Source organism: Fistularia commersonii, chromosome 2 (genome assembly GCF_037954325.1).
Source record: "Fistularia commersonii isolate RoL2024-O1a breed Wild chromosome 2, RoL_Fcom_v1.0, whole genome shotgun sequence".
Lineage (NCBI taxonomy): Eukaryota > Metazoa > Chordata > Actinopteri > Syngnathiformes > Fistulariidae > Fistularia > Fistularia commersonii.
This window is the reverse complement of record NC_141285.1, coordinates 24,470,179-24,487,678: the sequence shown is the minus strand read 5'-3', so window position 1 is coordinate 24,487,678 and position 17,500 is coordinate 24,470,179. Positions and strand designations below refer to the sequence as shown.

Sequence of the window (17,500 nt, the reverse complement as noted above, 5' to 3'; positions counted from 1 at the left end):
CTTCAGGTTCCATCACGAGTGTTTAGATGATTCACCCTCTTGAGAAGGAACGTCCCCTCGCCCTGCTCCGGAGGCGGAGTCTGTGACATCATCCCCAGCGAACAGCAAATAGGAATCAAATATGTTGCGCAGACACGGACGTCCTACAGGTTTCCAGATCCCTTTTGGAGGCCGGTCTTTCTCTCTGTGCAGGTTCTCCATGATCTCCTGACCTCCACCTCCATCCCACCACCTCCTCCTGAGCTGTAACCACATCTCCTGCATGGAATATTAAAATACTGGGGCAGAAGCCAAAGAAGGCGTCTGAGATGATAAAGGATATCTACTGCACGGACAAAATCTTCTCCTAAGACCCCAGCCAGTGTGTGTGTGTGTTTATGTATGTGTGTGTGTGTGTGTGTGTGTTCTCTGACTGAAGCCACACAAACACACACACACACACATCTCATCATGTGGCTTTAATTTGGTTGAACATACAAAAACACTCTGAACTGCAGCAGTAAATTGTAATTACTGGTCCATTACATTTGCACACACACACACACACACACACACACACACACACACACACACACACACATATTTATTTTTAGTGTATTTACAGTTTTCACTTCCTGGTTTGTGACAGTGTGATGTCTTAGCCCCCCTTTAGCTCCCCACCCGTGAAGGACTTCCATCAAAGAGCTCTTTCATCCAGCAAATCTGTAGAAGCAGACAATGTGATGAAACACACACACACACACACACACACACACACACACACACACACACACACACACACACACACTCGCAGAGTGGTTCCCCTGTTCTTCGTCAGACTGTCACACACACCCGTTTGGACACACACACTCCTTCCTGCAGCACTTACTCATGTCACCTTGGGCCCAAACCCTGGACAAAGGCTGCATTCTCCGCCCGCCACCGGCCTGCCTGCGTCCTCCAGAACCTCGGCGGTTCCTCCGAGGAGGAGAACCGAAGAACCGTCCACGCCGCAGGTGAGGCCCGGGACCTGGAGGTCCAAACCCGCAGCCGGTGCGAACTAAATTCTCGGGAACGAGCAAAGACTCGGATAGGCCCGCAGACGTGGACTCCGACCAAGTCCGAAAGCATCGCACCCGTCCCATCGCGGTGCTAGAACCACCAGCGGAACCACCCGGAACCAGTTCTGGGTCTGGGCTCGGACCCGCTGGAACACTACACAACAACAACAACAAGGAGGAGGAGGAGGAAAGCTGCCACTGGCTGAGCTTCTCCTCAGAGTCTGAACACCAAAATACAGCAAGAAGGTACCCAAACTCGAGGTGCCCAATCAGAAGGTCATGCATGCAGGCAGATATCACACGTGTACTTAGGTGTACTACTGACCATACTGGAGGAGTACTACTGACCATACTGAAGGAGTACTACTGCATATATTGAAGGAGTACTACTGACCATACTGAAGGAGCACTACTGCATAGATTGAAGGTGTAGGACTGCATATATTGAAGGTGTACTACTGCATATATTGAAGGAGTACTACTGAACATACTGAAGGAGTACTACCGCACATATTGAAGGTGTAGTACTGCATATACTGACGGAGCACTAATGCCTAGATTGAAGGTGTAGTACTGGATATACTGAAGGAGTACTACTGCATAGATTTAAGTCACAGGACTGAATATATTGAAGTCGTAGTACTGCATACGCTGAAGGTGTAGCACTGGATATACTGAAGGAGTACTACTGCAAACATTGAAGTTATAGTACTGCATACATTGAAGTCGTAGTACTACATTCATTGAAAGTGTAGTACTGGATATACTGAAGGAGCACTACTGCATACATTGAAGTCATAGTACTGCATCCAATGAAGTCGTAGTACTGCATAAATTGAAGGTGTAGTACTGGATATACTGAAGGAACACTACTGCATACATTGAAGTCATAGTACTGCATACAATGAGGTCGTAGTACTGCATACATTGAAAGTGTAGTGCTGCATATATTGGAAGCGTAGTACGTGATATACTGAAGGGGTACTACTGCATGTATTGAAGGTATAGTAGTGCATATATTGAAGGTGTAGTACTGCATATATTGAAGGTGTAGTACTGCATATATTGGAAGCGTAGTACTGCATATATTGAAGGAGCACTACTGCCTAGATTGAAGGTGTAGTACTGGATATACTGAAGGTGTCGTAGTGCATATATTAAAGGTATAGTACTGCATACATTGAAGTCGTAGTACTGCATAGATTTAAGGTATAGTACTGCATATATTGAATGTATAGTACTGCATATACTGAAGGTGTAGTACTGCATATATTGAAGGTGTCCTACTCCAAAGCAGCAGCACTGGAGGTCACCAATCACATTGTTACCCCTCTTTAACCCCTTGAGGCGTTCTGCTGGTTTTCCCTAAATCAGCAGCTCAGAGAGGAGTGGAAGCTGGAGAGGACTTGGAGGATGGGATGAGAAGCGGGAGAAGATGTGGAGGACCCGGATGAGATGGGTCGCTCCTGGTGAGAGCAGCCCTCACATCTTGTTCACCTCTGGTTTCTTAATGTTCCATCTGAGATCATCAGTCACCGGAGGGAACCTAAAAACCGGCAGGAAGACCTGGATTTATGGCGTCTGCAACACTTCTTCTTCATTTTTATGACCACCTGTGTGGACTTAATGGCTTCAAGACTCCGTTAGGGCTCTCCCTGGAGAACCTTCTCTCTGCTCCTAGAAGGTCTCCTCCCGTCGATGTTGGTCTCGACAACACTTTCCCCTCAAAGTACGCGAGAAACCAGCCTGTGGTTCTGATCAGAGCAGAAACCAAGAAAGAAAAAAAGCAACTTCAGCCTCCTCGCTTCTCCTAAGAAACCCGAACACTGCAGAGTTATGGACACCTGGACCAGCTGCTCTCAAATGGAAAGGAGAAGACCTCCAGCTTTGGGACGCCGTCACTGGACCAGAGGCAGCGCTTTTGTGGCTTCCTTTAATTCCACTAAGAGGCCGGATGGAGGGATGGGGCGGGAGGGGGCAACAGACGCTCTGCAGAAGCTCATGAAACATTGATGAGGCGGAGGAGAAGAAAGAGGAGACGAAGAGCAGGGAGGGGAGGACCGGAGGAGGACAGGAGGAGGATGGAGGCAACCAGACGTCGAGGAGATAAAAAAAAAGGGGGGAGCCTAGTGAGGTGGGTTTCTACATCATGTTCACACACACACTTGGATGATTGTTTTGTTTGCGTGTCTTTTGTGTTAGTATGATTAGCCTCGGTAGGGGCGGGGCTTTGGTGGGGGCGGGGCCAATGAAGCCCACAGCCAATCAGAGGCGGCGTCAGGTTTCCATGACACAAAGCTGCGGATGATTCTTTGTTTACATCCAAAAGCGGACGTTATCGGCTGTCATCCATCCATTCATGCGTCTTCTTCATCACACGTGAAGTGGTGAGAAGGTGGACCCTCTCTTTCCACTTCCTGTTCAAACAGGAAGTGTTTTAAACGTTACCATTCATTCACTTGAAAGTTTTGTGTCCCTCTCAACTCAAACACCTCAAACATCTCAGGAGAAACAATATTGACAAGAAGGAGGAGGAAGAGAAGAAGGTACTGAAGTTAGAGGAGATTCTCAAACATCTCAACAACGAGTGTGTGTGTGTGTGTGTGTGTGTGTGTGTGTGAGATCAGCGGTCCAACCACCAGGTCAAACCTTCCAAAATAAGAGTCTGATCCTGCAGGTTGAGGAGATACCATCAGCCACGCCATGTCTGGCCCTGAACGCCTCTCCAGGAACGTCAGTGGCCTTCCACACCTCCATGCTAATGTGCTAATTGGACCCCCCCCCCGTTAAAAACAGCACAATGGAGGGCAGCCAGAGCCACACACACACACACACACACACACACACACTTAGCAGAGTACGACTGAAGGTCCCGGAGCATCAGCAGTCGATGAGGAGGCCATCAGGCTCCATTAGCCTCAGGCTAAATTTAGCCCGGCCATCATTAGTTCTCCTCTGGGGGAACTTCTGGAGGGAGAACATCAGTTCAGCATGTCTCCAAAAGGTTTCTCGGATTCTACGTTCTTCATCCTGCGAACCTCCACAAGGAGGAGAATCCATGAAGAACAACCCTCGGAGAGGAATGGAAGAAGACTCCACGGAAAAGACCTCATGGAGAAGAAGCCTGGGGATGGACTCCAAGGAGAGAGATGACTCTTCAGAGGAGAACCCTGGGAGGTGACCATCAGGTCAGAGCGGAACCGCACACACACCAGGCTGGTCCAATCAGGAGCGGCTATGAGCGGCAGGTGGTCTTCAAACGTGACGATGAACACGGGGAGGTGGACCGCTGAAGACGATGTCTGAGAAGATGCAGGATCTGACCACAGAGGTGCGAGGCGACACCCGTGGGAGGTCAGAGGAGACCATCCCAGAAGCCCCCTCTGTCCAGAACCAGCAGCTTCACCAATAAACAGCCTTTCCGTGGTTCACACACACACACACACACATGGTCCACCACGCCGGCGAGAAGGTCCGAAGCTAAAACCATTCAGTTTCTCCAACACCTTCATGACTTCCAACCATCAGGTGGGGTTCAGCAGGTACGGAGGTCCAACCCCAGACCTCCTTCCACCTCCTTGTCGTACCGTTTGAACAAGAAGCCCTCCAGGAGGTGCGCTGAAGGTCTCCAGGTCTTACCTTGGAGCTGCTTGAACCTCCCCTCCAGCTGGTTGTAGTTGAAGGCGGCCTGTCCGGAGAAGGGCCCGGGGCTCGGCCCCCGGACGGGGCTGGCGCCGTGGGAGGGGCCGGGGCCGCCCGGCGGGGACAGCGGCCCCGGGTAGTCCGAGGCGGGAGACAGAGGGCCGGACGAAAGGGGGCCCGGAAGACCGGCGGTGGCGCTCTGAAGCTCCATGGAGAAGAAGGTGGTGGGATCTACTCGGGCATGGAGGGGCCCTCGGAGGAACCGCGGAGCTGGAGGTCCACCTGGGAAAACTGCATCCGGCGGGGACGAAGTCCTCCTCCGATGTCAGAGAAACCTCCTCTTCTCAGACGCCGAAAGCGAGTCTCTTCCAGGAAGAATCCCAGCTGGAGCTGCAGAGCCACCAGGAGGACCAGGAGACGGCGAGGACCCCGGAGGTGAACTTGGTCTCCTTCTCCCTCTAGTGCAGAGGAACGAATCGCTGGCTCAGCAGAAGCTCCCGTCCTCCTTCCCTCTCCTCCACCTCCACCCGCTCATCACTCCTCCAGCCTCACTCCCATTGTCAGAAGAGGAAGGGGGGGGGCGAAGACGGAGGGCAGAGAATAGAAGGATTGTCCTCCGGTGAGGAGCAGCAGAAGGAGCAGACCTTCAGGAGCAGCTTCAGACGCTGAAAACACGTCTAAAAAATAAAAAAGGCAAGGAGAGCGAGGCGGGGGGAGGGGCCGTCTCCCGCCGGCCAATCACAGCCCCCGCTCACAGAGGTGATGTCATCGGCTAGTTAGCATAGGAGGCGGAGTGGGAGGAGGACTGGCTGGTGTGTGTGTGTGTGTGTGTGTGTGTGTGTGTTCACAGTGGAGGTGTGAATTGAATGACTGCATTTACTCTGATGTCAGGTGAGGGGGGGTTAAACATCTCAAATGTTCTCCGCTTCCAGAATGAAGGGATTTTATTTTGAAGGATAATGCACAGTTTGGATATTTTCTTGTGAAAATGTGTGTCTGCTGGAAGCGCAGAAGAAACGCTGACGTCTCTGAGGAACCAGAAAACACGCTAAGACCACGGGACCTCGGTCTGGAATCCAAAGACATGAAGATCAGCCTGCCTTCAATGCTCGAGACCTCCAGAATAAAAGCCATGGAATCAAATTCAAAATATAATAATCATACGAGAACAATCAGCAAACATCTTCTCACAGTCTCACAATATAGGTGTGTGTGTGCGTGTGTGTGTGTGTCTTCTCGCTGTCGTCCTTCCAGGAGAAGGTCTGCTCCGCGTGCAGAACCTACAAAATAAAAGCCTCTTCTTCTAAAACTGGGGAGGTCCGAGACAACAAACCCTTGTCTGCCATGAAGGACCACAATGCTGCTGAACATCCTGATTCTTCTCGGCTGAAAACCCAGATCATGTGAAAAGACTCGTTCTGCTCATCTCCACAACTCCACATCTCCATAACTCCACAACTCAACATCTCCAGATCTCCTTGACCCCTCAGCTGGGTGTGGACGCCCCCCTCCCCCAGCAGAGGAAGAAGGTCTGAGGACCAGAGGTTCCTGAGCGTCACTCACACCCACATCAAAACATCCTGAGAGCATCTCAGCTCTAATATTAGCAGCCTGGTGTGTGGAGGGACTTCCTGCTGAGAACTTCCTGTTTGATCCCCCCCGTTCAGCAACACACACACACACACACACAACACACACATCAGTGTCAGGAGGTGAAGGACTTTGAAACCAGAGAGAAGAGGATGCTCATGATGGGCTCCCTCCACAAAGATCTCCACCCCAGGAGCAAAGATCTACCTGAGGAGTGAAGAACTGCAGGTGTTTGTGCAACGTCGCCGTGCAAATGTTATTAAAAGATTAGATCTCCTCAGATGCCGCGCCTTTAGCAAACAAGGAGAACATGCAGGAGGTGCTGATCTGGAGGAGAACCTCCTCTGACTCCCCGAGGCTCCTCCACGCTGTGTTTGACTTCTACTGGGGTAAACACCACAGCTGATTACACACTGATAGGAACAGGAACGAAGGTGTGTGAGTGTGTGTGTGTGTGTGGACTTTGAGCTTGTGGAGAGGGCGGTCCACCGGTGGTCCAGAGTGGACCTCAAGAGGTCCAGTCCTGCAGAAAGTCAGCAGACGGACCGAGCTCGGCGGCGGCAGCTGACGGCTCCCCCTCCCCCGGCAGAGCGTCACGCCGTGTTTCCCGCCGTCAGCTGGCGTCCTCGTGTGCCGGCCCCCCGGGCGGCCGCGCCCACCCGGACGCACCGCCGGCCCCCTCCTGGGAGGTCTTCTTCTCCGCCGAGCTCCGGCCCGGTTCACCAGAACACCAGAACCGGTTCCGGATCGGCTGATCCTCTGTGATGGTTCACCTTTGAGCTGATCCGTAGCTTCCAGACAAACACTTGGGACTGGCTCATGTTCGGTCTGACCCTCCTGTTCTCACCCATCCAATCACAGCTGGTTATTGGGACGGGGGGTTCTGGGGATTCTGGGGGTTCTGGGGATTCTGGGGGTTCTGGGGGTTCTGGTGGATCTGGGGGGTCACTGGTGCCTTCAGGGTTCAAACTGATGTCGCAGGGACGCAGAATTTGTCAGCGAGGCGGCGCCTCAGCCTGCAGACCACACAAAGACATTCCTATGAGGTCGGGGGGGGGGCTTCCTGCTGAGAGAGTGTGTGTGTGTGTGTGTGTGTGTGTGTGGAAGGGGGGTATTTGTTGACGGTCGTTACTCAAAAGAACCTCCAAGTAAGATTTCAATCGCTAAGATTCAACTTTCTTACTCTTGACCTCTTGAACCTTCTCCATGAAAACACACACACACACACACACACACACACACACACACACACACACACACACACACACACACACACACACTATCACACGCCCATGGGTTGACACACAGCAACATTCCTTGCATTCCACCATCTGGACCTCAGCACAGGAAGTGAGACACTGCCCTGTGTGTGTGTGTGTGTGTGTGTGTGTGTGTGTGTGTGTGTGTGTGTGTGCACTTCCTGGACATTTCCTGGTTGTCCTTGTTGAGGAGTTGAACAGAGCAGTCAATGAGAAGTGAATTGAATCAACAACCCATTCTAGTGAAACATCCCATAATACATCCAATGAATCCACAGCTATCGAGGATTTAATCTTAATTCAGGATTTGATTTAAACAGATTCTGACATTCCACACACACACACACACACACACACACACATGCGTAGAAGGAGGACTTTTTATTGTCATACCAGCACGCCTTACAGTGTTTGGTATGAAACCCAGGTCTGGTTCAAGTAATGAAAGAAAAACAAATAGAAGAGCAAATAAACAAAAAAACACAAGAGTGAAACGTGAACATGAAAGCAAGTAAGAGAGAAAATTTAATAAGGCTGAAGTTACTGTGTTTTTCGCACTATAAGGCGCACGTAAAATCATTACATAGTCTCAAAAATCATCAGTAGGCCTTATGTTTGAATTCTAGGGAATCAAGATAGAACTCTATTTTCATCTTCACTGTTCTTTTTATTTTATTTTATTATTTGCTATTTCTTTCTTTATCTTTATATTCACTTGAAGGGGTTTAAAAAATATATGCAACGTATATATACATGTATATTTACAAGTAAAAGTGTATGACATGTGGTAATAAGTCGTTGTCGTACACTAAATCATTTAAAGCACAGAAGACAACGGATTTATTACACGTACGGAGAATTATTGCACATGATGACTCCACCGACAGCCGACTGAGGAGTTAAACAGTCTGACGGCTGCCGGCAGGAATGATTTCCTGATAACTAACTATGTAGCGCTGGAATACAACATTGTTCCAACCTCACACTAGCATAAGGCATCCGCTATCGCTGGAAACTATAAATCAATCAGAGAACAGTATGTAGGACGCTAATTCACGCCACTTTTACTGTGCTTCGACTTATTACTGTACATTTGTGTGTGTGAGGACCCCCAAAAATGGCACCTGTTCAGAGACACGCTTACCAAGCGAAATTCAAACTCAAGGCTATCAGTCTCGCAGTAGATGGTGTGAATAGAGCAGCTGCGAAAGAATTCAACGATAATCAATCAATGGTATGGAAGTGGAGGAATCAAGCAGATGAACTGCGCCAAGTAAAGAAAACCCAACAGTTTCCATGGTAACAAAGCGAGACGATTGAGATGAATCGACTAAACTGATATATCGTATGTTTTATCATGCGCCTTATAATGCAGTGCGCCTTATATTCCGAAAAAATGGTAACCTGTGAAGCAAGGAGGTAGTTTGTACTATTATTGCACCAATGATGGTGAAATATTGCACGCGTATGAATACATGCACGTGTGTGTGTGTGTGTGTGTGTGTGTGTGTGTGTGTGTGTGTGTCTCCACACCTTCAGCTGGGAGACTTTCCTGCTCCTGCAGGTTTCCAGGATAATAGGAGGGGAAATGAAACGCAAAAGAGCGGATTAGAAGCAGGCAGCAGGTTCACACACACACACACACACACACACACACACACACACACACACACACACACACACACACACACACACACACACACACACACACACACACACACACACACACACACACACACACACACACACTCCTGTCTCTGCCTACACTGTAAGGATATCTGCCTATGTTACCATGGTGACCAGTGGTATTGTCTTTCCTGGGATATCGTATGAAGGCATAAGAGTCTTGACTTCAAGGAGACACACACACACACACACACACACACACACACACACACACACACACACACACCTCTGAACACTTGAACCTCACATACAGTACAGTGCAATAAACCCTTTTGCCACTTTTTCCTTTTTTTACTTCTTTACTTTTTACTTTCTACATATTTATCCACTTATTCTCCTTGTTGTTATTTATATATATATTTTTTTTTTGGTCTTTTCTGCCTTATATCTAGCACAGAGATGCTGCTTTCACCATATTGTTGTGCTGTGTCCTGCTTTTTAAGGTTGTTTTTGTCACTGAACCCATCTCTAAATTTCGTTGCACTCCGTGTAATAAAACAATACAAGTCTTGAATCCTTGAAACAACTCAATACTGGCGAGCAACGCTCAGATTCACGATTCCAAAGCTGCGGGGAAACGAGGCGGATTCGAATCTGCGGCTCGGCAAGGACCTCATCTAGGTTTAAGAAAAACCCGTGTTCTGAGAGACAGCGAAGGCACCGCGCCGCCGCTCGTAGGAGAGCAAACACCGCTGATGTTTGCTTTTCATTCCTGTCAGCCTGTCGGCCAATCGGACGGGAGGATTTCACACCCCTGCGAATCAGCAGATCGCCGATCCGGTTCAGGATCTGCAGGTCCGATCCCAGGAGGACATCGAACCAGCAACCCGCCGACCGAGCGCAGATTAGTGGATTAGCAGACAGGAAATAAGAAGTTCTCTCCGGGTTTTCCAGAGCAGCCTCCCTTTACGTTTCAAGACGGTTGCCATGGTAACCCCAAACGTCACCGTCGGGGGGTATTATGGGTATTCTGACTCAAGACGAGGACTGGGGTCTCCGGCACGCAGGGGAGGTTCAAGGAATGTAGGAATTTCTGTTCGTCACACACACACACACACACACACACACACACACACACACACACACACACACACACACACACACACACACACCAGACTGCTGCATATTTAAAGCTGGTGTGAATTATTTAGTGAAGTAGGTGCAGTAGGCAAAGTCAGATACAGTTACAATTTCACACACTTTCACACACACACACACACGCGCACACAGACAAACACACACACACACACACACACTGAGCATCCATCAGTGCTACCATGCACAAAACTAGTGATCAGGCTAATCTGGGAAGAAGGAGGTGCTGGAGGGGAACAATGAGGCATAATGTGGAGAAACCTGCTGGAACCTGCTGGAACCTGCTGGAACCTGCTAGAACCTGCTAGGACCTGCTAGGCCCTTCTAGAACCTGCTTGAACCTGCTAGAACCTGCTAGAACGTGAAGATACATGTTAGAACCTGAAGATACCTGCAGGTCTGTGTCCCTCAGCTGAAATGATCTGGAGGCTAAAAATCCAAAATGACCACTGGGTTCCTGCCTGGCTGAGAAGAGGAGACCACCTTTATGGAGAAGATCTGATTTGGTGTTTCAGCTTCTCCAATGACTGAAGAGTGGAGGAACCGCAGAAGAACCGCAGGTGCAGCTTTGAAGATCAACAACAACACGCCATTTTTAACGTCGTTAAACCAGACCGACCATCTCTGCAGGTACCAAAGGAACACCAGCAGATACTGGAGAAGAATGAGACATCTGTCATCCATCTCCACCACTCCAAACCATCATCCATTCATCTAACAGCCCATCCGTTCATCTCGCCATCCCTCCATCCCCCCCTTCTGGTCCTCCTACCTGCCAGAGCTTTGATGCGTGAGCGTTCGAAGAGGCGTGCCGAGCTGTTCTCGTTGTCCCAGTCGTCGGCGTCCCACCGGTTGTTGACGCCGTCGTTGTACTGCTGCTGGATCTCCATGTGGTCGAATTCCGCCGCCACCGACGTCATCGTGACCCGAACGTGATCGCGCCGCCACCGCCGCCGGCTCCTTCCAGCTGCTTCCTGCTGCCGTCGGCGGGACCCTCAGAACGCAGTTAGCGGCTCCTGCTCGGGGGGCCCAGACGCTGGACAGAGACCTGGGCGGGACGCAACGGGATGGAGGGTTAGCATCAGGCTAAGGGATGAAGATCCAAAAGCTGGTAGATGAAGATCGGGTTTCGGGGTTGCAATGACACCGTTCGAATTGAAGAATTTTCGATTTGATCTCCTGGAGCTTCTTGGTCATGTGACGTAGATGTTTCTAGATTCTTTTGGACCTCCTCCCCTCTGGAAGGAGGTCCAGGTCCACCACAGCCTGCATGACCAGGAGGTCCGACCGCTTCCTCCCGGCAGAACGCAATGACTGCACGGTAACATCTGGAGTGTCAGGTGACCTCCACAGCCCTCAGGTGCACCACTCCTGGTCTCATTCTCTATGTGTGTGTGTGTGTGTGTGTGTGTGTGTGAGAGCATGGTTAGGACCAACAACCATTGGAGATGCACCTTCATCTGGCTTTACGACAACAGAACGTTTACTCGACTTTTGTTTTCTTTTTCTTTTCCTCCATCACAGACTGAAATGCTGCCTCTTCTGCAGTCACATGACCATAAGCCCCTCCCCTCCCATTGGCTGCTGGGCCCGTTATCCCCACTGCTGATTGGCTTCAGGGTGCGGCGCCGGCCCGCTGTTAGAAAGCTGGGTGAAGCTCGCCCCCCTCTGGTCACACAGCGCCATTACAGGCTGAAGGCAGAAACCGTCGGCTCGGAGTCGTGAGTCGTCCAGGGAGCCTCGCCGAGAAATAATAATAAGACATAGCGTATTTGCGTTTGTCGTTTTCTGCAAAATGTCTGCCTACGGATTAAAATCACACATTGAAACCCCACCGGAAGAGGTTTGGATTCTGGGACGTCCTGGGTAGGAAGTCCAGTTCTCCTGTCCTGGATCACTTCCAGGTCCGGGTGAAGACTGGGGGACGACCGGGCTCCCAGGCCAGGGCTAACAGGGAGGAGGAGAGACGTCTGCAGAGTCTTCTGAGGCTGGAAATACAGCCTGTGTGTGTGTGTGTGTGTGTGTGTGTGTGTGTGTGTGTGCTGCTGCCACCCACTTGCACTCAACAACCAGTCAGACTGGAGCTGCATGTGTTGCTAAGCTAAAAATACGCTGGAACAGGGACCCTGACATTGTGTGTGTGTGTGTGTGTGTGTGTGTATTTCTGCGGTGATTGAGCATTCACACAGACTATAGAGCACACCCACGCACGCACGCATGCATGTACACACACACACACACACACGCACAAACAAACCATAGTTGAATGTGCGCTGCAGCAGGACACAGTCCACACCAATGGACTCTCCCTGGCACTGTTGCAGGTTGCCATGGCAACAACCACTTCGGCTAGGAGTGAGCTAGCAGGAGCAGGCAGATCATGAACCCCCCCCCCCTCAGAGAAAAGACTTGCCCCGAAGGATGGGCCGCCACGATTGGCTGATAATGGACGCCGACCTCAAGAGCGACCCTGGGGTCATGAGGGGCGGCGACCTCTGATGATGTCACCACTGACGCAGCAGAAAGCAGCAGGCCTGCAGGAGCAGCTGGAGTCTCCAGGAGGGATATTTAAGGGGGGCAGGATGGACAGAAATAGCGAGGGCTGACAGGAAGACAAATGGATGCAGAAGAAGAACTGATCTGACGGCAGGAACTGAAAATAACTGATTTGGATATTCTGGGATTACAGATAATCCTAATCCTTGAGTTTAATCTGTCACACTGTAACAACAGTCTGGACGTTTGACCGAAAACAGTGCTTTCTAAAACTTTCCTTTTAATTTTAGCAGAAAACCCTGTAAGACCTTCAAAATCAAACCAGAACCTCCAAAAGGAACTCCGTAATCTCCAAACTCAGTGCTCCTAGATTATGCTCCCGAAAAGCAGGATCTGTAGATCTCTCAGCTCCTGCTGCAGACCTCTGTGAACGTCCAGGAGGAGATGGACTGGCTGGGATCCTCGGGTCTCCACGGCAACAGTGGGCCAACCACGCATTGGGCGGATGGCTTATCAGTTTGAAGCTTCCACAAACTTCTGGAACTCAGCCGGTGGACGGATCGCAGCCCTTTTAGCCCCGCCCCCAAAAGAACAGGCCCCCAAGGCTCCGCCCCAAAAAGGACGGGGCCCTTTGGCTCCGCCCCCAAAAGAACATGACCCTTTGGCTCCGACCCCAGCACAAAATTACCCTTGGCTCCGCCAGAAACAGAACAGACCCCTTTGGCCCCGCCCCCTACAGAAAGGGCCCCCAAGGCTCCGCCTCCAACGGGACAGGCCCCTGTAGCCCCGCCCCCTGCACAAAATGACCCTTTGGCTCCGCCCCCAACAGAACGGGACCCGTTGGCTCCGCCCCCAAAAGAACAAGCCCCTTTGGCTCCGCCCCCAGCATAACACAACCCTTTGGCTCCGCCCCCTGCAGAATATATCTCTGATAACCATCCATTCATATTCTGCTGGTCGCAGGAGATGCTGGAGCCCATCCCATCTAATTATTTCATCTTCTTAAGGTGAAACCCTGGAGGTTGGGGAACTTGAGAAGATCCAGGTGTCAATCATCTGAGCAAGTCCTCTAGACGATCGATCGTCCAATCAGACCGCCAATACAGAGGCAAAGAAGAGGAGATTCTGGTTCTACAGGGTTCTGGAGCAAAGGACGTCACAGGAACGTCTGGGATTAATAATCCGTGCGGAGACGGACGTGCAGATGGAGGAGCAGATGGACCTCCACCGTGGGAGGCGCTCAGATCCACCTCCACCACTTCACCGTATCCACTATCAGTCATTTTCCATGGCAACGAGGCAGTCGGCCGCTCAGCCGCCTACGCCAGACAAGCCACGGCGAGGAAGACGCAGACCGGCATCTTCCTCATCCACCTTCTCCTCCTACTCCTCATCTACCACCTTCTCCTCCATGTCCTCCATGGATGGTGTGTAGAGGGATGACTCAGCCAGAGAGCTGCAGAACGGGACTCGAGAAGAACTGTTCAAGGTGACTTCTCCAAAACACACACACAGGTGTGTGTGTGTGAATATAGGACAGGAGGAGGTTGTCCTCCAGGCTCCTCTCTGCAGCCTATCTAGGACACGCAGAAGATGTAGGACAGCGATGCCGATTCGACCCGCCGACGTCGAACGGGTCGGCGCCGGCCGCCTGGGACGGGAACAGGAAGTAGCAGGTGGGAAGAAGCCCCGCCCCCTTCTGCTGTTTTTTGCCGCAGTTTCTGCAGCATTCCAGCGGAGTGTTTGGGTTCGCGGTCCGGTGGGATGAGCTGCAGTTACACCGGGAGACCAGCAGAGGGAGCTGCTCCTGGATCTGGAGGAGGTCAGAGGAGGCTTCCTCCAGAGAAGAAGTCCAACCGTGTCCTCCTGCATGTGGGAGGACATGCTGAGAAGAAGCCTCATGTTTTCCAGCGGAGAGTAGAAGCAACTCTGATCGTCAGCGTCCTGCGCTTTTAATTGGGTTATCAGAGTACACTGGAGGCTGATGTGGTTAGCTGTCGCCATGGTTACGGCCATTGATCGATCAGGGGGGCTGGCGCAGGAGGTGGTGGAAGAGCAGGAGGAGAAAGATCTGTTCCTGTTTCCTCATGAACTTTTGAGATGTTTGATCCTGAGACGAAGCTCCCGGACGTGGACTGACCAGACCAGGTTCAAGGTCTTGGATCAGGTTCAGAGAGCCCGAAGATAAAGTCGGCGGGACCTCTTGAAGGAGCTTTTAGAAGACTGAAGAGGGGGGGAAAGAAAGTGATAAAATAAAACAAAATGAAATAAAGAAGAGTGGACTTCAGTCACACACACACACACACACACACACACACACACAGGCTGACAGTATGAGGCCTCGCAGGGTGGGGGAGGGGCCGGGGCTCTCGGGGCCCCTCAGAATGAAAACCCCACACTCAGAGACAAAGGGCGGGGGGGCAAAGCTGAAAGCAGAGGAATTCCTGGGCCGTCGGGGGAGACGAGGTCACACCTCCAGGCCGTCAGACGGAGGGGGTCACATGACCCACCGCCGGCCTATGAACACACACACACCTAGTTTCCTTTCTGCCGCTCTCCAACCCCCGGGTCACGTGACCTTCTGGCGTCACCTCCTTGTTGTTTCCAGACGTTCGGATCCTGATCTCACTTTTATTTTTCACTTCTTTAATGTCTGTTACACGTCAAGCAAAGCAAATTCCCTGCAGTTGCAAAATTACTTGTCGATTCTGATTCCGATTGAGAATATATTTCAGATACGGGGACGTTGTTTTCCTGGATAAAAGGGGGGGTCAAACCGCAATTCGCTATCGAATAAAAGAGAACTCCTCGTCGCCGTGGTGACGACGAGGGTAAATAAACGGGGCTGGAGAAAGGCGTGGGACACCGGTGGAACATCTGCAGCCGCTTAGGCCCTTCATGATGTCATCATCCTGCAGCTGGACTGCACTGATCATCAGTGTGTAACGTGTGTGTGTGTGTCCACATAATAGTTGGGTGACCTCTGACCCCCCGCCTTCCAAACAAGGAAGCTAGCTAACCAGCTAACCAGGTAGGGGCAGGGCGGGAAGCTGACTGCACGCCATCAATAAGTCATGTGGTCAAATTTACTCACTGAGGCGAGATGTTTTCCTCAGAGGAGGAAGAAGAAGAAGAAGAAGAAGAAGAGGAGGATGAAAAGAAGGAGGAGGAACCTGTAACCTGGTGGAAACAGTGTTTACATCAACTATTAAAGCTCTCATTTTGGCGTGGTGTCCACCCTCGCCATCTTGGAGCCCTCATCCGGCGCCGACGACGGCAGGGTTTTTCGTCAGCCCGTTCACCGTGACGGTTGCCGGGGACGACGGTTCAAGACTCCACGGGCTTCTTCTCCAGAGGTCTGCACCAAACCTCCCGGATGGAGACACGATAATGTCCATTTATTGATTTGGCAACTAACCAGATGACGCCATGAGGCCGGATCACATGACCCGCCAGACGGATGACAAGGACGGCACTAGTTTCCATGGCAACGTCTTCAAAAACACCCTCGTGAACTAGATCCGTGCCTTTTGGAGGAAGATGATGGACGAGACGCCATCTTGGCTGTAAGTCCAGACAGACCGCAGGGTGACCGGCCAATCAGGTGCAGGCAGGGGGATCAGTGTTTGCCAGCCTACTTGTGAAAAGATGGCGCCGGTGTCGTCATGGCGACAACACACCCAGCGCCCATGGATGTGACAAAACTACACTCTGCTCCGATGGTTTCTTCCAGATCTATATTTGATAGCATGGACATGAATAAATCATGCGCTCACGTTAGTGCGCTCACCCAGACAGACCCCTTCACGTGCACGCACACACACACACACACACACACACACTTAGCCACACCTTTGATTTAAATGCACTGCATTGTTTCTGTAAAGCGCCTTTATGTCATGGATTCGAACCATGAGCCGCTAGTGAATGTAAACATGCTCAGCTAGCAGCCTTTAGCATGTAGCCTTCGTAGCGGCTATCAATAATCAATGAGGATCCTGAGTGCTTTGAGTGTGAGTATGTGTGTGTGTGTGTGTGTGTGTGTGTGTGTGTGTGCGAGTGTGCTCGACCAGAAAATGAAGACCTCATGGTTGCAGCATCTCGCTGGGTGGCAGGGAGATGAACATAGCTCTGAAGGTTCTGGTGGTTTCATGGAGGTTTGGTTCTCCTCTGCTCACCTCTGACCAAGTTCAATAAACAACGACTGGCTGTCGTACACACACACGAACACACACACAGACACACACAGGAGCAGGATGGAAGTGTATGGTACAAGCGTTAACTGCAGGTCCCACATTGGCGCCACCATCACACACACACCTTTGACTTTGGAAGATCTGACGCTGCCTTTCTCGCCAACTGAGACCTTTTTTTGGAGCCGCACAGCTAAAGATCACCGCTGCCTGTGCAGCAGCACAGCTGGCCTGATGGAAGATCTAGTGAGGAACCACAACTCAATAACGTGGGTCACCAAGCTGATGTTCCAGCTCTGAAATCTCCCACTGCTTTCCTGCGATAACGCAACCGACCCCAGGAGCCCCCAGGTCAAACAGATCTTCTCCTCAGTCATTTTCATATTTTTAGACTCTTATTTTGGAAACGTTTGTTTTTCTTGCAGCAAAGCAGAGCTGCAGCAAAGCTGTTGTGTGTACGTGTGTGTGTGTCGGAGGGTAATTGAGGCCTCATTCCCCC

The 17,500-nt window shown here is 51.0% G+C and overlaps 1 protein-coding gene across 2 annotated transcripts in view; it reads right to left on the bottom strand.

The window, feature by feature from the left end:
- LOC147236817 (spectrin beta chain, non-erythrocytic 1) overlaps positions 1-17,500 on the bottom strand; it is a 62,245-nt gene that overhangs the window by 38,321 nt on the left and 6,424 nt on the right. Inside the window, exon 2 of one of the 2 annotated variants that reach the window (XM_086174516.1) lies at positions 11,085-11,360. In XM_086174516.1, coding sequence (XP_086030642.1) covers positions 11,085-11,232 — 148 coding nt within the window. In that variant the 5' untranslated portion in view covers positions 11,233-11,360. Of the gene's footprint in view, positions 1-4,679; positions 5,296-11,084; positions 11,361-17,500 lie in introns of those variants that run through there. The other variant, XM_086174507.1, reaches the window with a different exon arrangement.